At 37.8% G+C, this 24,623-nt stretch overlaps 1 protein-coding gene across 3 annotated transcripts; it reads right to left on the bottom strand.

Moving 5' to 3' along the window:
• Positions 1 to 413: 413 nt before the first annotated feature.
• On the bottom strand, positions 414 to 24,623 carry LOC127662804 (wings apart-like protein homolog). Of its 3 annotated transcripts, XR_007972921.1 has the most exons (21): positions 24,415 to 24,623; positions 22,990 to 23,441; positions 20,580 to 21,231; positions 19,085 to 19,377; positions 18,883 to 18,998; positions 15,772 to 15,867; positions 15,517 to 15,681; positions 15,261 to 15,397; positions 14,938 to 15,049; positions 12,142 to 12,369; positions 10,571 to 10,682; positions 8,955 to 9,052; positions 8,770 to 8,846; positions 8,439 to 8,599; positions 6,385 to 6,500; positions 6,050 to 6,295; positions 5,194 to 5,392; positions 4,952 to 5,040; positions 2,476 to 2,571; positions 1,692 to 2,316; positions 414 to 773 (listed from the first exon to the last, which is right to left on the bottom strand). XR_007972921.1 is itself a non-coding variant. In XM_052154153.1 (20 exons), exons 2-20 carry the CDS (start codon positions 23,417 to 23,419, stop codon positions 2,251 to 2,253), a joined length of 3,489 nt encoding a protein of 1,162 aa, XP_052010113.1. In that variant the 5' UTR covers positions 23,420 to 23,441; positions 24,415 to 24,623; the 3' UTR covers positions 414 to 2,250. The 3 variants fall into 3 exon arrangements, 2 of the variants coding, with proteins under 2 accessions (XP_052010113.1, XP_052010114.1); XM_052154153.1 differs by having other exon boundaries at positions 414 to 2,316; XM_052154154.1 differs by having other exon boundaries at positions 414 to 2,316; positions 23,014 to 23,441.

Below are 24,623 nucleotides of genomic sequence, written 5' to 3'. Positions count from 1 at the left end.
GTGGTTAAATTTGTTTTAATGACTTCAACTTAAGTGTATGTAAACTTCTAACTTCAACTGTATATAAGCCCTCAAGTCAGGTTGTCACAGACACGTAAACGGTCTCAGAGCACAATATGACCTTAACCAGCTCAAAGAAAATATACATATACAGCTTCCCATCTTAAAATTCATAGTTCAACAAAATGTTCTGACAAGGGATTATGGTTTTCAATTTCTTACAGGTTGTTTAATGGCTGTTGCTGTGCAATAAATCCCAGCATGACACTTGATGAGATACTAATGACCTTAGAGTGAATTTTCTGATTTTCTAAACATTTGTTTTTACGCATGTTGGGAAAAAAAAAACTGTTTACTGTTGGAAAAACAGTCTGACATTGTAAAAATCAGTCAACTCAGTAATTAAAGTATTTATTCAAGGTAAAATTATTTACATTGTAACCAAAGACAACATCCTGGAAAATTTTACAAATTATTCCCCCTTCAATATCTATATATATATATACTATATTTATATATTTACTGCAATTGTACTTTTAACTTTTCATTACAAATAATGCAACCAAAGGGAGGAAGGGTATAAAACAAAGAAAAATCAGGTTTGGTGAAAGTAGTCTAACATTCTAACATCAAATAGCAAATATTTACAGTTATGTACAATTAAGACAAAACTTAATAAAAAATCAGATCTGTAAATTAACTATCATAAAACTTGCCTCAGTTTTACAAAATAGAACAAGCTTTACTCCATATGGCTCTGCTTCAGCAAAGATCTGAAAGGAATAGAAGACACTTGCTTAGCTTTAGGCTGAAAAAATTAAATAAAAATGCAGTTTTTTTTCTCCCTAAAACCTTTTGGCAGCTTCAAGACATTCTGCAGGATCACGTTCAGCGGAAGATAAACACAGGATGGAATTATGTTTGAAACACAATTAAGAAGCAATATTCCTAAATCACATTAAAAGGTAAAGAAAGCAATTCAGTCATAAAATTATAAAACAATAAAATCTCATTCTATAATATTAAAATCAAGAGTGTTGTTTAAATTAACAGAAGATAATAATTTTTGATGGAATCATTTAAAAAGCCAATAAAACACTTTAAACCAATTTCTAAGTACTGTGGGGGGTTTTTCATAACATTTCATAAAATGGGGATCACACAGCACCGACTTCAAAACTAATGAAAAAAACACAATTAAATAAAAGCAGGGAAAAGTCTATATTTGAAGGCTACATTTGATAAAACAATTTAAATCATGGGTCACCCTAATAAGATGATGATTTTTCACAAATAATGATCTAAAAGAGCCTGTGAATGATCAGAGGAAGTGAAAAGCCAAGAAAAAAACATTTCTAAAATCCTCCACAGATATCAATATAAAATCTTCAAAACTCCCTATTTGCTGTTATCAAGGTGTCACACTTTTAAAGGAAATTCAACACAATGGATAAATTGCATTGTATTTGCAAAAGAAAGAAACAATGATTGAAACATGGTAATTTAAAACATAATTTCATAAGGAGTCCACAGAAATCCATACAGGAATAAATGGTGTTGTTCTCATTTCTGCAGGACAGAGCGAAGCAAGAAATCTACTATATGTGCTTTGTTTTGAAATAGCTTGTGTCTGGGATATCTGTACTAAAGATGGTTCTCTTGTGGTTCAACAAACAGAAGAATTGACTAACCTCTGATGCCAATGAATCTGTCAACAACATGCATCCGAGAGCCTCACTTTCAAATTGAGTGTGTTTGCCTGTCTAAAAGGGTTTGATCTTTGGTTCAGCAGGCATCTTATGACCTCATCAACACATGGTGTTCGAGATATCAATTTGTTACAAGTAGGCTTGATATTGACTGTGAAATGGTTTAGAACTGTTGATAAAGAGAAAATATTTAAGCTTAAATCATGGTCAAGTTTAAAATCATACTTTTGTTCCATAACGGAGCATAAATCATAATTTCAACTGAGGACCACTTCTTTAAAAACAACCATTATGGAAACACATAGTTTGTGAGTGTGTATGAACAAGAGGGAGAGACAGCACAGACAACATAATGTAAAACTAAAAGAATGACGCAAGTCTCTCCAGTGCGAGACACTTAAGTGACGTGACCGTAGAGACGCACACCACCTTTACCGCCGAAGCTGCTGCATCCTGTCCTGAAAGGCCTAAGGCACGTTGCCAGGTCCAGATTTATCCCACGGAAGAGGCGGTGGTTGGGGAGGGGATTGTGACACCTCTGCTAACAGTGCTCCAAATATTCGATCACCCGTGTGATAGATTTCTGTCCTGTGGTTCCAACAGAGCACTGATAATTGGAAAGGAGAGGGAAAGAAAATAACAGATACGAATGTCAATGCCCACATGAGAGCACTCCTGATGGCCACATATTTTGTAAAATCTGAATGGTTTCCAGATACCCTGGAGTGAAAATATTCTTCACTTTGACATCACTGATTGCACTTACCGTCAAGTTCATGAAATTAAGGAATTTCTTCAGCATTTCAGTCATTATAGAGAAATCTCCCTTAGGAAGGGTTTCCCGCACTATTATCACATTCATCTGAAAAAGAAAGATAGGTTAATAAAAACTCAACACCAAAGAACAGAAAACAACAACAACAAAATGTCTTTATGTTGTTGTTAAACAACCATGTTTAATTTGCACCCTATATGACACGTCTCTCTCGCTCTCTTTTTTTGTCTTGTCTTTCCTTTGAATTTTTGCTGGACTTTCCCCCACACACACCTCCACTGCTTTTTTATTTTTGTTATAGTTATTTGTTGTGCCCTAGACATGCTTTTTATGCCAACCCAGATGTGTATGACTTTCTTTCTTCTACAGAACACAAACAGATTTTTAGAATATATCAGCTCTGTAGGTCCATACAATGCAACTGAATGGTGATCAGACCTTTGTAGCTCCAAAAATCAAATAAAGGAAACATAAAAGTAATCCAAATGACTACAGTGGTTAAACCCATGTCTTCAGAAGCAATATGATAGATGTGGGCGAGAGTCCTTTTTTTTTACTCTAAATCTCCACTTTCACATCTGAAAGTCACATGTGGTGCCTTTTTAGTTTCACTTTCATATTTGAAATTGAATTTGAAAATTGAGATTAAAGGAATAGTTCACCCAAAGATAATTTACTGATTCTTTCTTCATCAAAACAGAATTTAAGATTTTTAGGATTTCAGTTCAGGCCTCCTCCTCTAAACAATGCAAGTGAATGTACTTAACGGTTCAAAATGCATATTTAGGGTGCGTCAGAATAATCCACACGATTCCAGTCGACAAATAAAGTTCTTCTGAACCCAAACGATTGATTATTTTTAGAAACAATACAATACTTATATACTTTTTAACTGCAAATGTTTACTTACGTACATCTCTGTGACGCACATTCATGAGAGGTGTATTCGGGCTCAAATAGGAAGGGTTGGGCAAAAAACTCCCTCTTCTCTTCTAAAATCAAAATCCTCAGACATCATGTTTGAAATTGTTTTGGATTGTTTTGGTTTGTGACCAGCACTTGGTCTGTGCAAGTTTCTATTGTAAACAATGATGCGTTTCCTGCCTCCTCCACGTGACACGTGACCTTACCAATGAGCTTATGTCATCCCTCTCATGAGCGCGCGTCACAGAGATGTATGGAGGCAAACATTTGTAGTTAAAAAGCATCCTTAGTTTACAAAAATGTAAAAATGTTTGGGTTCAGAAGAACATTATTTGTCAACTGGAGTCGTGTAGATTATTTTCATGCACCCTAAATATGCATTTTGGACCGTCAAATAAATGGAGAACATAAAATTGCATTGTTTAAAGGAGGAGGTCTGAAATGAAATCCTAAAAATCTTAAATTCTGTTTTGATGAAGAAAGAAACTCCGATTCATTTTGGATGGCCTGAGGGTGAGTAAAGTATCAGCACATTTTCAATTTTGGGTGAACTATTCCTTTAAGAGTAAAAAAAGGATTTAAATATTGTTCTGTTTCTCACCTACACCCATTGTATTGCTTCTGAAGATACATATTTAAACACTGGAGACATATGGATTACTTTTATGTTTGCTTTGTGATTTTTGGAGCTTCAAAATGTCTGGTCACCATTCACTTGCATTCTAAGGAGCTACAGAGCTGAAATATTCTTATAAAAATATTATTTTCTGCAGAAGAAAATCATACACATCTGGGATGGCATGAGGGTGAGAAATGATAAGAGAACTTTCATTTTTGGGTGAACTATCCATTTATAGCTCTTTGACCTCGTTTACACCTGGTATTACATGTGGTCAGGCGAGATGCATTGCTGTTTACATCTGGTCCCTTAAATGAGTCTCCTGTGAGCATTTGTGTTTGGATTTCAGGGGAAAGATGACATACATCAATCACTATGTCAGTGTGTTACTGCATGATATTAAAGAGCAACAATGTCATAAAAAACAAAGTGCAAATAAAATGGTGCGCTGTTCCTCACAGACGCATCTGAAATTTAATCTAAGCACAAACCATTTCCAGCAGAATTATCTGTTATTTTAGTGGATTACCTGTATTACAGGAGCTTCAGATGTTTGTGCTTCTAATCTGTGTCAAACACACTGAAGTAGATCTGTGAAGTTCTCATGTTTGTGGTTGTTTGTTTTTTTTTAAGCCGCTCATAACTGACAAAGTTTAAACTCTAGCTTTAGCACAGCGCTTGATTGACAGATGAGGGTTGATGCTTCACTGCCGTCCTTTAATGCATCAGGACGGATTAGCGTTTACACCTCAAATGCGATGTGGTCATGTGTTTTTGACAATCTCCACTTGATCCGATCACAAAATGTTTTAGATCTGTATTTAGTGCTGACCACACGTGATCAGATCACCAAAAACACATCTTAATACCAAGTGCATACGGGGTCTCTGGAACAGGTGGAGAATGACAGGAAGTGATGCTCACCGGACTCTCCTGACATAAGCACCCTAGCAGAAGAGCTGTGTATGATGCCACAATGCTGTCCTCCATGTGTTTCCCAGCATGCTGCAAGGCTATCATAGAAAGGAGGAAATAAACATGAAAGTTGGCAAGTGCATGACAATGTGACAAGGCACAATTAAAGCATTTTAAGATACAAGTTTGTGGGAGACCTTCATGTCAATTAGTCATTAATCACGTCATTAGTTTTTGTGAATAATTGATACCTTTATTAAGATCAAGCTCTTCTTCCTCCTCCTCTTTCTTATCATTTGTGTTGTTGGTTTCCGAGGCGACCCACTGGATCTCTCCGGAAGTTTCCTGCCATTCTCCGCTTTGGTCTGCCTGAGACTTTGGTGCCTCGCTGATGAGGTCATCAGTCTGTGCCTCAGCTAGAATAGCAGCTCTCTCCCGTTCCAGAAAGAACTAATGCGAACAGACACACAAAAATACTTGCATTAAAAAGTTTTGCTTGACGTGTGCGGATCTCTTTCCAGTGTTGACATATTTCCTACTGAAACTTTGGGCCCAACCCTTTTGGGAAGTTTGGGCAGGACATTATAATCTTTTTTAGTAGTTATGTCACAGCCATGAACCATTATTTGATTCTTGTTATTGCCAGTCAATAGCAGGTGGTATTAGGGGGAGAGACATTCTAATGCAAGAGAATGGACATCAACTTGTGTAGCTTTACCAGAAGAAAAAGAGTGTACATTTTAAATGTGTTTATCAGCTACAAAGCTTACTTTAAGTACACTAACATATACTGCAGATGACTTTAAAGCTAATAGACAGGCTACATGCAACAAAACTCAAGATTTTGAGTTCATGGGGCATTTAAGTAGCAAATAACGATCCAAAACAGTAAAACAAAACATAACTAGCTATGTACATCATGTCCTGTGCTTTCTCATAATGTAGTTTCTCAGAATTGGACAGAGCAAAACCCTGAATAACAAGCCTATTTTTATCTGTAGTTCATGTTCTTTTTTGAGAGATGATGCAGGCAGATACATGGACGAGCCGTCCTTAATTGACACTGTCAGCATACAGTGACATATTTGGCTGGGGGCTGAAACACACCTTCACTAGAGCCACCAGGGCGTTTGACGACTTTTGTGTTGTGGGTTCCTTCTTGACCTCTTCCCCAGTTTTATCCTCCTTTTGTTCCTCCGCTGTCTTCCCCTCCTCTCCTTCCGACTTCACGTCATTCTCTGTCCTCGTGTTTCCCTGTGTATCCATCAGGTAGCTCACATCCACCTCCATTTCCACCAAACCATGTCTGTTTCTAGCGCTGTACTCCACCAGGTTTATCAGCAGTCCCAGACCCTGCGTGCATAAAAATTAGGGTCGCACAAACACACAAGCACAGATCATGTCACCGCACACATCCAGAGGATTATTCATAGAGCTCTTACCAGCACACGGATGTCAAATCTCTGCTCCTGAGGCAAATAACGAGGAACATTCAGAACGCAGTCTAGAGCCGTCAGCATGAGTCTATCCTGTTCACCTGTTTTAGTGCTGCCCCACTCTGAGGGGTCAGACAGAGAAAGTTTGTTAGTATAAGTGTTCATTCTCATTCTTTAGATTTTTTTGTATAATGACATTTATACTGGGGTGGGTATACCAACATTCAATATTTTCAAGTTTACATTTTACATATTAATATTTTTGGAAACAACAAGGTTGTCCACCACTACAAATACTAGGGCTGGGTATTGATCCAGATATCCGGATTCGATTCTGATTCACAAGCTCTCGATTCAATTCAATTCCAATTTTGATACAATATCGATTCATATGGGTATATTTTCATTACAATGTCCATTTTGCTCACGTATGAATAAAAATCTCTCCCAGTTAATGCTGCTAATTATAGAGACTGCCTTCTAAATTGTGTCGATACTATCAAATATTGATATATCGCAATAACTTTTCTCAAGATATTTATAACTAATGATAAATATAATTTGTAACATTAATATTTCCTTAATTGAATAAGTTCATCTGCATAATTAAAGCATCAGTTGAAAAATAATTTATTTCATACTGTAAGCAAAATGGACATAGCTGACATCTACCCAAATTAATTTGAATTGAAAGCGTAATCTAATCACAATAAAGTGATTTTTCATGATATATAAAATTGTGACATGTGTATCACAATACGCATCATATAGTGAGGTGGTTGGCAATACCCAGCCCTACTTCTAACTAGATACATTATGAAAGTATTAATTTGACCAATTCATTTTTCATCATTTAGGTCACATTTTGGCTTCTTAAAAATTAACCAATTCACATATTCCATCAATAAATATGATATCATATTGCATATATTATATTTTGTTACATGTTTATTGTTTAATTGAATAATCTATTAATGAGTATTTACATTGATTTCTTAAATGTGCTAAAATCTGTACCGTCTCTTTAAGAAAACCAGCATTTCTGTAAAGACTGTTTGTAAATAAGCACATATAAATAAGAGAGGACTCGAATGGCTTTATCTCATCCATGCTATGTGATTAGTTTAATTAAGTTTCATTTTTCTTTTTTATGTTTTTGATCAACAACTGACTGTAAAGAACTCAAAGGATATTAAAAGGCATTATTCAATGGCAAATGGGTTGCGTAGAGCTCATCTTGGACACACAAGGAACATGTCAAAACAAACTTGTACTCACAACATGCAGTGCAAGAGTCTCGCTACTGAACTTTTTCCAACACTATACTACTTAATCACAGGTTAGTGAAATCTGAACATTACCAGCCAGTGGCTAATCATCAACATTTTTAGTCGCATAGTGCAAAATGAGGTTGCAAATGTGAGTGATTTCCTCTCATTGTAGTAGAGGGTCACATATAGAGTAAAAGATTGATTTGGGAATTTAAAATAAAAAATATCGAGATAGTTCAAATGAAGATCGTGATGCATTGTAAAATCAATATTTTTATCCAGTCCTAAAAAATACTGTATTTCTATGACCAAAATGAAACTCAGAATGAGCTGAGAATATCTAGAACTCATTTAATTTGAAAATGTAATCATACAGATCCTCTCCTTTGGTTTTCGTGTAAAGATAAACACACTGGAAACAAAGTACGCTATTTCCTCACACCATATTAATTAACACTGATGGGTCTATATACTTTACACTACTTCTGTGGCTCTACGAAGAAGGACGTACAACGCTTGTTGTGCAAAGCTCAATGAATCCCAATGAAGATGAAAGAGAAATAATTGAGCAAAATGCAAAAGATTTGTACAGTATCGCAACTGAGATATCAATACAATATTGTATTGCCAGGTTCCTGCTGATTCCCTCCTCCCTACAACTTTTTTCCAATTATTAATTTACATTACTTAATTTTTTAATGCTCTTTATTGTATTAAAAAAAAAAAAGTTACAAATAAAGCAAGAGGAGAGCGTGGTGTGAATTATCAATGCATCCAAGTGTCTCTCACCGTTATCGTGTGTAAGGTTCAGCAGAACTCCAATAACAGCTCTCATACAATCCTCCACAGCCTTACCCATATTGATATGACTACTCTGCGGGAGGGCGGAGCTAGATGAAGAGACCTCTCGGCTGTAGCGCTGTATCATCTGTTTACAATAATAAAGAGACCTACACACACACACACACACACACACACACACACACACACACACACACACACACACACACACACACACACACATACACACACACAGCAAAATGATACCACACATCCTTTCAACAAAGCAAAACTTACTTAGAGATATGCAAACGCACACAAATATATCAACACGCGTCACCTTGCCGAAGACACGATGAGCTCGGACTCTTTGTAGGCGATCAGATAAGCTTGGTTCTCGGGGTTGTGAACCGTAACCTGGATTTGAATGAGAAATTACACAATAAATTAAACAGAAATAGTATGCAGACATGATTGAACATGTATTACACACACACATTCACATTCAAAAGGCTGTACACTCACACTCTCCAAAACCCGTAAACAGCGCTCTGCTCCCCATAATGATGCCACCAGACTCTCCTTGTCCTCCTCTTTACTCAAGTTCTCCACACACTCTTTTACTGAGGGAAAGAGAAAGATTTCTGATTGATATGTCTTTAAGGAAATATGCAAATCACAAATATATAAATGGGGTAGTTGATGCGCAACATGTTCATGGACTTAAAATGTTTTAACTAATTAAATTAAGATTGTGTTAAACTTTTAATGAATGTATAAAGGAAATGCATGCTTTAGTTACTGATTGTACGATCTTAAGAGTGTTTCACCATGTTTAATTTCCTTTTTGACTTTAAAGGGGTCATGACATGGGTTTTTTTATTGTATTATTATGTTCCCTTAGGTGCAATTATAGTATTAATATGTTTTTTTTTAAGAAAATCTTTTAAAATCTAGTGATTTATGACCTTTTCCCACCCTGTTTCTCATCCTCTGATTCAAACAGTCTGTTTTGGGGGCGTTTCCATTTAAGACTTCAGTGTTAACGCCCACTGTTATGATTGGCTAACGTCAGTGCCTATGTATCAATTATTGACGCTCCCAGCCAGAACAATATGCAAGTAAACTAAGTAAAAACACTGTGATTATTCATAATGAATGAAATTGCGCTTTAAAAAAAAGTAGTTTAAAGTTTAAAATAGATTACTTACAGTTTAGCGTCGTCGTTGTTCCCAGAATAGTCGGCACGGACTTATCTTTGAGCAACAGTTTTCTGGCAAAGCCAGCATCATATTGAGATTTGTTCTCAAAACAGTCATCCTTAAAATGTACAGAACAAACGCTTAAGTTAACACTGCCGTGACTGGGACGTCCGCAAAAAATAAACTGCATCCATTTTTCCCTGACGCCTGGATCTTTCGGCAGCTTATTCAGAGGTTTTGTTTGACCACAGCCAGGAACAGCACATCTGTGTGGCATCGTAATTTTCCTGTGCACAAGTAGTCTCTGTCAGAGCTCGCTGTCCATCGACTGAACACTTGTGAGGCGACGGCGATACTGAAATGAGCGTGAGTTGTCTTGGCGCTTAAAGCGTAGTTATCTTGTGCTGGAGGCGGTCATATGCAAACACTGGTACGTCACTTCTAACCGTCACGTCACTTCTAACCATGAATCCAGAACGAGCTGTATTTTGAGCTTGATTAAATAAATGATTCGTTTAGAATGGGGAGGACGTCTTAAAATATTAAACTTGCAGGACGTTTTAAAGATACAAAGACCTCTTATATACCAAAAGATCAAGGCAAATTTGGTTTCTCATGTCATGACCCCTTTAATAGTTCATTTTAAATGGTTCTGCAGTGATAAAAATTTTAAATAAATAAATAAATATATATATATATATATATATATATATATATATATATATATATATATATTGTGACATGTGTATCACAATACGCATCATATAGTGAGGTGGTTGTCAATACCCAGCCCTACTTCTAACTAGATACATTATGAAAGTATTAATTTGACCAGTTCATTTTTCATCATTTAGGTCAATAAAAATGCAATACTACATGTTCTATTATTTCTGGATTGAGTTTTTACACAGTGGTCTCCCAAAAACACAGCTAGAGTACCTTTATCTACGATGTGGTCCAGTCCCCCCAGTAGACGTAGCTCTTCTTTAAACCAGTCTCCTGCTCGCTTTGACGTCAGTGACAGAAGCGTCTCCATTGCTAAATGGCCCGTCTGAGAAAGAGAGACAATGAAAGTGAAAAAAGTGCATTCAAGCAATAAAAAGGAGGCAGGGGCAAAAATGTCCTTTCAAATACTTATTATAAATTGAAATCACCTCTCCTGCCGTAGCAGCACTTCACACTTGAGAGATAGCAGACAAATAGACTTCTTTCTGAGAGGCAGGGGTTGAATACATGCTCCCTTAACCTTTTATTGTTATACATTATAGAGCCAATTTTGACACCTTTTAAGGTATAAAGAAAAAAAGTAGAAAAGAAAACTATCAAGTAGCAAGGGCCCTGTTTACGCCTGGTATTAAAGAGATAGTTCAAATCACATACATCACATAAAGGCAGCATATGTAATCCATGTCTTCTAAAGCGATCCAATCGGTTTTGGGTGAGAACATACCAAATTATAACTTTTTTCATATAAAACTTGACATCAGCAGTCTCCTTGGCGATCATGATTTCAAGCACTTCCTACAGCGCCATCTAGCGCTCTACGCATGCGTCAAGCACTAGGAAGTGTATTCGAGCTTCAAATCATGATCATGCCTGAGACTTTAATGGGGAGATGTGTAGTGAAAAAGGAGTTATATATTTTTTTTTCTCACCCAAAACTGATTTGATCGCTGCAGAAGACCTGGATTAAATCACTTGAGTTGTATGGATTATTTTTATGATGCCTGTGTGATATTTGGACCGTCAAAGTTTTGGCACCCATTCACTTGCATTGTGTGGACCTACAGAGCTGAAATTATTTCTAAAAAAATCTTTGTTTGAGTTCTACAGAAGAAAAACGTTATACACATCTGGGATGGAATTATATCAATCACTGCATGTTGATATAATTCTTGGCATACTGAAGAAGCCCTGTGAAGTCTTGTCCATGACTACCTATGGGCTTTTCCAATTTTTCAAATTGACTAGTTGTTTTCTTCAAGCCGTATTTTATGTTGATTGACAGGATGTTTACACTACAAATGCACTGTGGTCACATGTGTTTCTAACTTCCTTCGAGTGTTATTTGAAAACAAAATAGCTTGGATAACATTTACACATGTATTAAACAGTCATAAATTGCACTTAATACATTACTACAAATTAACACGTTCCACACATGGACATTACGTCTGCTTTGTGATGCTCTTTTAGTACAGTCAATAGCAGTCGCATGCAACAAAAATGGGCACAGATTAGTACTGTCTGCATATGGAGAAAAACTGGGCTGCACGCATACAGTCCGTGCAGACTGCATACTTTATTTATACTTAAAAAGCTGGAACATAAAAATATTTAACACTTTAAAATATTTAAAAAAAAATATTCCTCAAATTCCTTGACAAAAGGGAGACTGAAAGGGTTTTTCGATATCACAATGCATTTTATTCATTTAAAAGCTATTCCTGGGTAGGATCTTAAATTTATTAGGTGCTCTCAGGTCAAAAAGAAGGCTGACTGTCACTTACGTTGATGTTCTCCAGGTCTAAATGTTTGTTGTGGACCATTTCACAGAGTTTGCGGATCTTCTCTTTAACTTTGCTCATTTCTTTAGCTGTGAGCTGATCAGCTACGGAGTCATCCTGCTCAAGTTCCAGCAGCCTGATCATCAGCTCCAGACAGGACCGGTCCAGATCCATGTTCAGCCGGTCTCTGCTGAGAATATACATCAGAGACGCCGTGCACAGAGCTAAATTCTACCGGACCAAGAGAAACAGAGAGAAAGAAGGCAAAGGACGTAGATATATTACATTTTAATACCACAATGTAGGTTTTATAAAAAGACAAATAGTTCAAACTATAAATTATGAAATTATTTTTATGTTAATGTAAATAAAGCTTCCATTAATATAAATAGTATATTACAAAATAGAAAACAAGAAAAACACTGCAACATAACAATATTAATTTATATACAACTGTTAGTTCCAGTCCTTGATTCTCATTGGACGAGAGATATTCCATGAGCACTGATGGACTGACACCATCAGCACTCGGACACTTCACTGTGTGTGTATCACTCCGCTTGTGTTCATGCCATTCTAAACTAAAGTGTAAGAGCAGTGCAGATGTGTTAAGAGCTACTGTTTGTCTTTTTTTTTTTTTTTACATTACATATATTAGACAGCAGGTGGTGTCAAAAGATTATTTTTGTGTGCAATAGAAGCCAGTTAGGTGACGCGAAGTGAATCCGTGTCAGCCGTTTACATATAACAGCTCTTCGTGATCACTTGCATTACTACTACACTACTAAAGCTAGGAAATAGCTTTAAACGAACAACTTCAGCATTACGGCTCATCACAGCAGAGACACAACAGAGTGATTGATTACACAATAGATGCTGTTTAAAATGGCGAAGGACACTGCGGTTTCTATAGTGATTGACGCTTGCGCACAGGTTACCATGAAATAGGAAGAAATACCCCCACTTGGATGCTATTTTTCCACTGAGAAAGCTGTTCTTCAGAAAGCTGACAGCATCTCTGCTTGGGAGTGGCAACAAGTGATTGCACACATTCTCTCTCTCTCTCTCTCTCTCTCTCTCGCTCTCTCTCTCTCACACACACACATCCTTGTTTGTTTATCCAATTAACTTGTTCGAAACTGCACAAGCCGTGATACTATTTTTGAAGTGACATTTTTGAATTACTAACGGAGGCTTGGATGCATAATTTGTTTTGAACCAGCAACGGCAGATTCTGATCTGTCTCTTAAGAAAGTAGTTCCATGCACAAATGTGTTTTTTTATGACCGTACTCCGTTTTTTGAAATTTACTTGTTCATTGAACTGTTGTATACACACTCGCAATCATGCTATATAGATAGATAATAGATAGATACTTTTTTTTTATTGTCCTCAAAGAGAACTGACTCAATAATACTTTGATACAGAAGAAGCAGAAGACTAGGCTGAACTGACAGATGTTTAAGTTTTCGAATAACTATCAGTCTCTGTTGACAGCACTTGTAAATACCTAGCGTGCGCTGATTGAAGCTGAGCTGTTTATCTAATGTAATGCCAAGATACCTGAAATGTTCCACCCTTTCCACCATCTCTCATTAATGATAATATGGCCCTAAATCAGCACTGCTGTTATTACCTACGGCACTCGGCCTGCAGCCTTGTGCCTGTGGCTGAATCACAGCAGTGCTGATGTAGGGCCATTTCGCACTCTTGCTCGTGTGATATTGCTTAAATATATTTCCATTACATATAATCTGCAATCCAAGTTATTTGTTATTTACTTCCGGTGATTTAGCTAACCTATTTAGCAACAATGTGACATCTCTTCCTCTATTTGTTTGTTCGCTATCATCCATCTCTTTGTGGTGGAAGACCAAGCATCCTTGTTTGTCTGAGAGATGTTTTTATTTTCTTGCTTTAATTGCAGACTCCTGAGATTCTTGCGTTTTATTAACAGCTATGCTTACCATATAGATTTCAATTAACTCAAGTCCTCTAAGGCCATTTTACTGCAATCAGTAGCAAACTATTTTAGCTACATTAAGCTATTCGAACTTGCATTGATATGAAAAGAAATAAAACATGGTGATATAAACAAGAGATTTGAAATTAGCTGTGATTATACAAACTGTTGAAAGATCAGAATCAATTAGCCTACTGTAGAGAGCAGTGTAGTAATGAACTACATTACTTAGCCGAAGAATTGTTTATTGTATTTATAATGAATATGTCTAACTATGTATTGAACAATTGTGTCTTTTAACCCATCACTGTTGCTACCATTTTATTAAAAATACACAATATGCTTCACATCGTGCCGCTTAACTGTGGTAAAATCACTGTAATGCATGGCCTCTCATGGCTTATTGCTTTATTCGAAACATCTGACTTAACTCATTATGTGGATTTAGCTAGTTTTTTTATGCTGTGCATCCTTAGATACATAAATAAATTCAAGTCAGACCAAATGAGTCAACATTTTCATGCACCAAAACTAACAAGATTTACAGTGTCACGGCTCTGCATCTGTTTGTGATTCTCGCTCATCTGTGAGCAAAGATGATCACTTCTCTAATTAATCTCTACTAATAAAGTAAACAAACTGCTTTTCAAAGAGCATTAACATTATGAGCAGAGCTACAGTACTGTGTGGAATGATGCTCCGTAAATTGTACAGAAGTTTTTTTTTAGTGAATTAAGGATAGATGATTTTCTAGTGAATAAAGAACTGATCATTGTTAGCTTAATAATGCATCGCTAGTTCTTTCGTGGATAAGGCTGATGTTTCAGGAGGCTTACCGGGTGTTGTTGGGCATCACTGAGCATCTTAAAGACCTGGGCCACCTTCCCTCTAGCCCTTAGGTGCATGCGAAAACTTGGCATGGCACAGCGTGTAGCCAGACTGATTATACTGCAGAAATTGAAGAAACGAGAAACACCAACGATAAATGAGGGTTTTTATGCATGCGTGTATGGTACGTGACCATATTTATATTTGCAGGGAGCTTGTGCTAAAGTATTTAAGAAATTCTCTGGGTTCAACACTAGAAAGGGAAATCACATTACAATCCTTCAAGCATTAATAGACAGAATATGAATAAGTTTGTGTTTGTGTGTCTCACCTAAGGCAGCGTGTGTTGAGGGGTTGTGTGCTGTTCAAGCCTGTCTCCAGATACTCAAAGTCATCAGTGAACTCCTGATTCTCCCCAAACTCCACCACATCATTAAAGTGCTTCACATGCTGGACCACCGTGTACAACTACATTCACAGAGAGAGAAACACATTCCATTAAAAATCCGAGCACATCCTTAGCTCATTTCTGTAAAATGTATTTACATTACATTTATTTACAGCATTTCCCAGAGTGCATTGCTCACCTCCTTGTGCTCTGTCCTGCATTTGAGAGCAGTAACAATGTCCTGATAAGGCTCAGTTGGGATTGTGACAGACTTGATGACTTTAGGAGGAGGGGGTGGAGCTTTAAACACTCCATCATCTTTATGGGAATTTGTGTCTTTATTGCCTCCTAACACACTGGCCTTCTGTGGTAAAGAAAGAAAAAAAAATACTAAATGGTGTGCAAAGGCAGAAAGAATGGTATTGTGAGGGAAAGGTTAGAGTGCTTTACGTACAGGTACAGTCACAGTGTGGGAGGAAGCAGAAGGCGGCACTTCCACTGGCTCGGGTTGATTCCAGTGACGAGCGTTATACACAGCTTTAGCAGGAGCCTGCATCAAACAAACACAAACCACTAGTTTATTAAGATATATCTCAGGCCCTTCTGCACTGTAAACGTATTTGTACTAAATTAAATGCAGACTTGCATACATCTTTAAAGGTGAAGGGAGTAATATTTTTAAAGTTTAAAGGGTCATGAAACCCCAAAACAAATTTTTGATATGTGCAGTTTGCACATCACTAGCACAAGTGGTTAGTTTTCCATTTTATTGAGCCATTTTGTTCTTCCGGTTTCAAAACAAAGTTGAACCAATGTCACAAAAATTAGTTGAATGCATAAACTCAAGAGTTATGGTTGGTAGGACAGCACGTATTTACGCCACTGAGAGTTTTTCCACATTATTCATGAGAAGGAACGCTTCCATCCAATCACAGCGCTGCCTCATGCATGAGCTGGCATTACAGCCACAGCTGAGAATTCAAACTCATGGACATAAAGAACGAGACTTCAACAGCACTCGGGGAACAGACTTGAGAGCAAATTTTTACACTAAACACCATTGTCAGATCGAAATCTCTTCACAATACGCATCGCAATCCATCACCGGACCAGCGCAAGAATTTCTTGGCTGCAGTTGTGCTAGTCACGCTTCAAAACCTGCTGTTTGCGAGGGAGGGCATCACACATCAGAATGAACCACAATTCATTTCATAACTGCACCGAAGTGAGCATGCCTTCTATCCACAGTATAACGTGCAGAGTCAACTAGAAGCAATTAGTAAGTTCACTCCCCTGAAGTGTTTACAATGTGGCTCTATCAAAACACTTTTCTATTGGTATGAGCATTCCAAACAGCCCAACAAAGCAAAACTACATTAGCTCATCCAATGGCAAGAATCTGGGGCAGGACTACCTTACTACCATGAAGAGCATGTGAGCGAAGCAGAGCGGTGTGACGCTCAGCTCAATATTCAGCTCTATGCGCGTGCGCTCCACTCAGTCGCTCACGTCCCAAGCGAACGCTCCACTGATGAATCGCTCACGCTCACCGGTAAAACAAATCTCTGTAGGCTACTTGCTTTCTGTTTGTACTTTGTAATGAATATCTGGAATACATGTATAAATTACAGTAGCTAGGATTGTAAATAGAAGTTATTTCGGGGTGATTCTGAATAAAAGTCTGTTCTTTTTATTCATTTATATGCATTAAATTAACTTAATTAAAAAACATGTCTAGCCCTTTGGCAAACCTGCCTATTAAATGCAATAACTGAAAAGGTATATTTGATTTTCGTTATTTTATTTCCGTGAACATAACTGCAGTTGCAAAACAGGCATATTAAAACGTGCGCGCGCACACGCACACGCACACACAAACAAGATGAAATGCATGTAGAACTTCACACAACACATCTGGACTATCATGCTCATAAACACACACACAGGTGAAATGCACTTAACAACATCTTATCAAAGCACACCTGGATGATTTACTGGCATTAGTAAAAGAAACGCGCGTTCTAAAGTTTAAATAGACCAAAACTGCGGGTAATTGCGGTCTATTTAAAAACGTCTCAATCTTTACATCACTTTAGAATTTACTTTTAGAATATTAGCTTGGACAAAGCACGGTGTGGTATAGCCGGGCTGGGCAACGCTGACAAAATGACGCATACCCTCACGTTCATCTTTTGTGAGAGGTTCATATTCCACGTAAACCATCTTAAAAAATGCATCATCTAATTCTTTCTTCCGTGTATTAGACACAGAGAACTGGGGAGTCTGGGGACGCAGGAGAGGAAAAAAATTATTTATCTCCCTTTGATTGGTAGCAGTTTTTTCTGTAAAAACAAATTTGCGTACATTATAATAGCGTACAGTAAATTTTCTGTTGTCTACATCTAAATTATAGGCCTACCTAATTATTCGGGTCAGCTTTTTTTTTTTATTTAAATTTAACAAGTGGTTCAATAACTTCTGTCTAATTTCAACTTAAAAATAGGCTACATCAACTACAATTATGTAGGCTAATTCATATTGTGAGTTGGCTATAGGTTATTTTTAGTTGCACTGATATGATGATTGCATAACGAATTAACAATTCGTTCCAACCTGACGTCAGCATGTTTTAATAATTAATTTCTCATTTTATTTAAATCGTACAAAATTAACAATATAATATTTAGATCCATGGTTTAGTAAATCGTGACCACGTTGTAATAATTTGTTTCCTTGTTTTAATAAAACGAGAGTAGCCTACGAATTAGGTCAACATGGCCACGATTTACTAAACCAGGGAACGATTTAAGAATTTGTAGAAACAAATTTAATTCGTGGCCACCCTAAATGAGAGAACGAATTCTTAATTCATGGGAAGTTGGGAACAAAATGTTAATTTGTATATTATAATATATTTTTGTCTGCATGTCATGAGAGGGGCTCAGTACAACAGCCTACCTTACCCATTTATCTATTAATTTATTTTCGAATGATATAGGCTATAGCTCACCTTTTGCTGCACTACCATGTTTGCGTAGCACATCCTCGTGCTTTCTGGCAATGTGACGCTTTATATTCCAATATGAATCTTTGCTAACTCTCACAGTCTCTCCACACTCCCTTTCAATTTCTCCTCCCTGCTCGTTCTTAACTGTGATTTTTAATGTGAATTTCTGCATAAGGCTCGCAACTTCCTTAAAACAATATTTGAACTCCATAACCAACCCACTACTGCTTTAGCTAATTCACCGATTCTCGAACTAGCAAATCACAATAGGGCATTCCGGGTAGAGCGAGCGGCACTGAGCGGACGGAGCGAGCGAATCTTCAGAAAGGCGCTCTCCGCTCAGGAGGAAGTATTACCGCTACGCTCACGCTCCGCTACGCTCACATGCTCTGCTACCATGATCAATGGGCTTCCACTGGTATTTTTGCTATGACATTTGTTGACACTAGTAAAGTTAAAGTTACAAACTTCATACCCGTTTGATCCATTTAACAACATAGTTTTAAAGAACAGATAGAAAACAGAGGTGCAATCAATATAGATATTAAGTAAAAATACTTTTTTTGGCCCACTGAAGATCTTGCGTCCGATCTCCTTTGACTTGTCGGTCTGCTTTCCATGCCGCTCTTTCTGTGACTCAATGGAGCCTGTCTCATCCAACGACTCTTGAGAATCTGACAACAAAGAGGGACAAAATCCAAAGGGTCAGAGGTAAGCACATAACGGAAACCACCGTGACCACATTTGTTTGTTTGTGTACCTGTATTTGTGCTGCTTTCACTCTGTTGACTCTCCTGAGAATAGTTGATCTGGGGACTGTTCGGGCTGGCCGACAGGGCTGCCGTTGCAGCATTCTTCTCCTTCTTTCTCTGTTTAGCTGCAGAGTCTTCCTCTTCATCACTGTCGCTCTCGCTAAGATCGTCAAAACCAAAGTATTTGATCTTGTAGTTTGTGCTGTCAGACACTGTGGCCTCTCCATCTGTGCCCTGAGCCTCAAAGCCAAAAAATTCCAGTTTCGTCTCTTTCTTACTTTTACTCTGGGTGGGCCTGAACCTGAATAGAATGACATTCATTAATCGATGTAACAACACGGAAATCTGGCAGATACAACTTATAATAACAATTAATAATTATTTTAGCCAAATAAGGGATAAGATGTAGTCAGCCGATCATTATAAAAAAGGCATTAACCCATCAGAGTGTCACAAAGCTGAGGGATTTGAATCACCCTGAAGGGGTTTATTTTTGCGATAATGACCGGCTGACTATACATTACTCTGTTTCGTGCACTAAACAGAATAAATATTTTATTACCAAGTTAAAATAATTGTATTAAATGAGAAGAAAGATTGTGAAGTGATAAGAGACACATGAAACTAACACAGTTATTTAGAAAATTGGTTGCCATCAATCGGTTATACCATTTAGCGGTCAGAGGACAAAAAATATTTGGCTGCAGAATGCCAGGAATGACAGAGAGCGGTGTATTAAGGCCAATAAATGTGTATGATTTTGCCTGATTTACACAAAAGCCACGTTAACACTAAAGCTCAGACCAAGAATTTTACATGCTTTGTAAAAATGGGTATCAAACCATTGACTAAAAAAACATTTTCTAAATTGTTTAGAACATATATGCATAATATATACGTTTACGTCATAATATAATATGTTTAAAATTGAAAACAATATAATGAACCATAAAATGCATATGTGGGTAAAAAATGACTCAGCGTCTAGTTTTTAAGAAGTTTTTTTTTTTACATAAAGTGGTTTTTTGATCTGCAACTCAATGAAGATGTCTTCTATCACGTGAACAGACTTTTTTTTTAAATTTAGTTTAATAGTATTTAAATTATAAGAGAATTTGCATCACTACCCCTAATGCATAGGTGGGTATATAATATGACCCATGTGCGTTTGCTTTGGTATTCGATGCATTTAACACTGGTATTATTTTTTGCAATACATTGATTGTTTCAATTTCCATTTAAGTAATTAAATATATGTTAAACACCATCTTCATATTTATGAGTAGTATGCATGTATTCACCTGGGTCTTCTTTTTGCTCACATTTTGGTATGCATTTAAGGGGGGTGAAGTTATATAAACATTCTAGGGTTAATGCAAAAAGATATATATCTATTTCTATATATAGTGACCGATAAGTGGGGCATCCCTATACAAAAGGCAGATGAAGTACTCTTTACCTAGAAGTAGGTTGGTATGTGGATGTGTCTGACTATGTGTGTACCTGGTAGGCTTCGAAGGTAGTGTGTCCGTTTTCCTCCTGAATGTTCCTACATCTCCCATGTCAGCAGGAGCTGGGCTCACAAACTCATCCACACTCCTTTCTATCGAGTCCTGGATGGTTACATTACACACCGACACACAGGATGGGTGAAGAACGGTGTAGTCCCTAACCCTGCCCCGACCTGCGGGCTTGACCTCTGAACTCCCAGCAACCCCTGTGCTGGTGGTCTTAACTGGGGCAGGGTCTGGTGTTGATCCCACAACTGATGTAGGACCCACTGCAGGGCTCGGTGCATCAATGGCTAGAGAACTATCTGGCCCTTTATTCCGGTTGGGTCGTCGGTATACTCTATCACTGGCTGGTTTAAGAAGAGGAAGCTGCTCAAAGTCAATAGGTTCCAACACAGGTTCAGGCTCTGCGGGGCACTGCTCTGAGCTCTTGAGCCCATCAGAGGAGTTCCCAGCCTGAGTAAAGCTGTGCTCCCCAGCACCCGGAGGTGAGTCCTCCCCAGGAGAGTCCCAGTTATCGGGGAAGTCACTGCTGTGGGTCTTTAAAATTGAAGGCTGTGAGAGTGGTTTGCTTACTCTGAGACTGGATTTGTTCCAATCTCCTTCGGTACCAGAGACATATGATGAAGCAAGAATCATTTTAGCTGCATTGAGTTGAAAAGAAAATAAGATATTACGTAACGTTGTGTGTGTAGGGTCAGCACTAATACCTAAATATTCATAAATAACAGTAATGAACGATCATGAAAATACAGAATTTGACCCTTCTATAAGCCCCACCTTCAGTGTTTCTGACCAATCCTAACTTGGCAACTCTTGCCGTCCGCCATTTCTCTGTTGAGCGTTTTCTTTTTCCCCCAATGTGAGTCTACGGGAGTAATGTGTGTTGAAGTATGTGAAGAACTTTACAGAAATCATCCAAAAAAAAAACCTTGTTGCAGGGTCACTTGTAATAGTGGCACGAGGTACCAAGAGCGGTAACACAATGTTTTCCCTTTCTTTTTTAAAAATCTTTATAAAAATATCGAAGAGAGTATGCCATGGATGTGTCAGCCATATTGTATAACATAAGCAAGGACAATTACATTTGCTCCAAGGTTAAACAAAGCTAATAACTAAGTCTTAATAATGGCAAAAGACAATAAAGCATTTACAGCATCATAGTGTGTTATGAGTAGTTCTGTTTTCTTCCACTAATGCAATCAGGTGTTTTATCACCATCAAATGAAACTTTTCTCTTTTGAAGCGATTGTGATAATCGTTTGCCTTGATTCTGAATCATAGTCTCCAGTTTTCAAACAAATGACTTTGTAATTTAACCATTTATTTTACAAAAAAACGTCAGCAAGTATAAGAATACGTATATTATCAATTCTGTTTATGAGAATGATTAGCCAAAAAAAGCACAGTTCACTGCAATATCCTATTCATTCCTACAGGAATTTCAGCAAAGCTTGTCAGAGCGAGCGACGGTAACCAAGTGGAGTGGAGTTTAGCGAAGGGTCAATTGCTTGCTTTTATTTCCAAGGTTCCCAGTCTTTTGGACCAATGAATTTCTGGTCATGATTATTGGATAAGGCTTTATAACATCATATGTGAGAGCTTGCTCTCAAACAAAAAAAAAATCGAGCTGATGACACATTTTAGAGCTTAGCATATGGAAAAATGTAATTCACTTGATTTCCATGACTTTTGAAAGGGTGTATTACTTTTCCAGACCTGGAAATCACAATTTTAAATTCCCTGATATTTCCAGGTTTACCATGACCCTAGGAAACCTGTTTCTTTCACCTTTAGAACATTTCACACCAATTGAGATCCTAAGTCAAAATAATTATGCAAAAAAGGGCCCAAGTTTTCATTTTTAGACTATTTCACAAAGGACATGGTCTCCATTTCAAACAGTTAGACAGAGTGTAAGTAAATGGAGCAGAACGAAGGGGTTTGGAGACATGCTTTAAAATGTTGAACTTTCTTCAATTTGACACACATTATCTTAAAAAACAAATACACATGTAAAATGAGTGCCTGTGAACAAGCGACAGAATGGAAAAATATAGCCATTTGACACATATGTACATAGACTAACAAATAAAAAATAGTGTTGATACCTGCGCCTAACCCAGATTCATCAGCGTAATTAGGTAGGCAAAATTACCAAAAAATAGGACCAAAAAAACTTACAACAAAAACTAACAAAAAGACTAAGCACTCCAAATTACTTTACAGCCAAGTGCATTTTGGCTCATAAGAACATCAGGAGTGCAATAATTACATATTATGTAATTTCATTCATGGTCATGACTGTAGCTAAAAGTAACTCTAAAGAAATCATAAGGTCACTCAACCAAAAATAATAATAATAGCATGCTTGGAGTTTAAGCTTGATTTTAATTTCCCACCTGGGCTGCTTAGACCAAGCGCACCTCTTCCAATGCTCTGGATGCTCCCCATGGTACCTTCACTGGTCACTATTGTGGCCACACTGGGCTTTTCTGTCTGTGCTGTCTTGGACTGCTCATTTACAGTCCCAGCAACGTCTGAGTCCATCTCAGACTGGAGAGTACCTCTGGACGTTACGGTTTTGGACTCGTCATCGCTGTCAAATCCAAATGGGTCCTCTGAGCTATCATCATCATCAAATCGAGGTTGTTTGGTCAGCTCTGGGACCTCTGGTTTGAACGAGGGCCGTTTGACCCCCAGTTGGGCCTTATAGGTGGTCTCTCCCCATTTGGTGCTGAGAGTGGCCTTCTTATTGGAAAACACCTCATCAAACTTCGAGCTGGCCTGTCCACCCTTCCGAGTGTAAGTTTTACTAAATCTGGACGTCATGGTGACGTTTGTTACATATTCTCTATGAAGACAAAAGTCACAAAGATAATTTTTTGAACATCCCTACAGGTATTAACAAATATGTATTGCTTATAACACCTTTCAACAGCTACAAAGCAACTAATACAGGCAATTATGCAATAAAATGTTCATTATAACATGATCATAAGTCTCAAGATGGTTTAAAACATTAACCCAAAGTGAGGGACATTTTTTAGCAACTCAACTTCCTGTTTCAAGCACATGATGTAGGCTAATAAGCGAGACCTAGATGGGCTTCTGTTCCAGTTACAAACATTACGGACAATAACATTTATTCACTAAAAGGTGCACTCTGCAGCATGACTCATTTAATCCATGAGCGAAAGTGTCCAATAACAGGGCAATTACTGAAATAAAACGAGCCGCATTCGATTGGTCATGTGATCTTAACATGGTGGCCCCCATGAGGGGACCCTCTCCTTGTAAAACATAATGGCTTTTAGAAGGTTACTGTTATGACTGAAGTCATGTGAGTGGCCAAGATTATATGCATGTTTTAAAATTACTTTGTCTCTTTAGGAATATTTTTTAAGGAGGAAAAAAATACTATGTGTACCTTTAAGAGATAGACAGATTTCTAAAGCTCTTAGCACAATTAGGCTAAGTGTAATTATCTTAAAGGAGTTTAAACGAGTAAGCAGCAACGACAACAAGAAAACAAACACACTGATCTGTTTTATTAGGGCAGAGATACTGCAATAATGCAGAGCACACAGATTAAATAGAGTGCTGAGCGCAGGTTCAAGCACAACAGAAGGGACTAGCAGAGCACCGGCAGCTTCTCTACTGTTTATATCGCCATTCTCTAATCTTTGTTTAACCCAAGGCTCTACTGTAAGTCTCAACCCCCCAGACAAATGTATTCCGATGCTCGCAGTGGTGTAAAGAGCGTGGTTGGATCATGTATGCTCGGTGTTCGTGAGGGTCAGATGCGCTGGTGTTTGCACACTCACGGGTCCGCCGTCTTTCCTCTGGGCCTCTGCGCTACGGGCAGCCGCTAAACACAACCCCAGCCGAACTGCTCAATGGGCGAATACGCAAAGCTCGGCTGCGGCGCAATGCGACCGACAGAAGTACAAATTTGGCACGCTCGCGAAGGACTGCTGTTGTTTATTTGTGGCGTGCTGGATCGGATGGGCTGCGATGCTCCTTTAGAGTCGCC

Source organism: Xyrauchen texanus, chromosome 22 (genome assembly GCF_025860055.1).
Source record: "Xyrauchen texanus isolate HMW12.3.18 chromosome 22, RBS_HiC_50CHRs, whole genome shotgun sequence".
NCBI classification, from domain to species: Eukaryota; Metazoa; Chordata; class Actinopteri; order Cypriniformes; family Catostomidae; genus Xyrauchen; species Xyrauchen texanus.
Note: the sequence above shows the minus strand (reverse complement) of the source record. Positions and strands in the feature narration are given on the sequence as shown.

Excerpts from the sequence above, each read along its gene's own strand:
- LOC127662804 (XM_052154153.1), bottom strand. The coding sequence starts at position 23,419 with ATGACGTCCAGATTTAGTAAAACTTACACTCGGAAGGGTGGACAGGCC. Across the intron at positions 10,683-12,141 it reads TAGACCTGGAGAACATCAAC|ACGGGCCATTTAGCAATGGA; the intron begins GTAAGTGACAGT and ends TCTCTTTCTCAG. Across the intron at positions 8,600-8,769 it reads CTCATCGTGTCTTCGGCAAG|GTCTCTTTATTATTGTAAAC; the intron begins GTGACGCGTGTT and ends GTGTGTGTGTAG.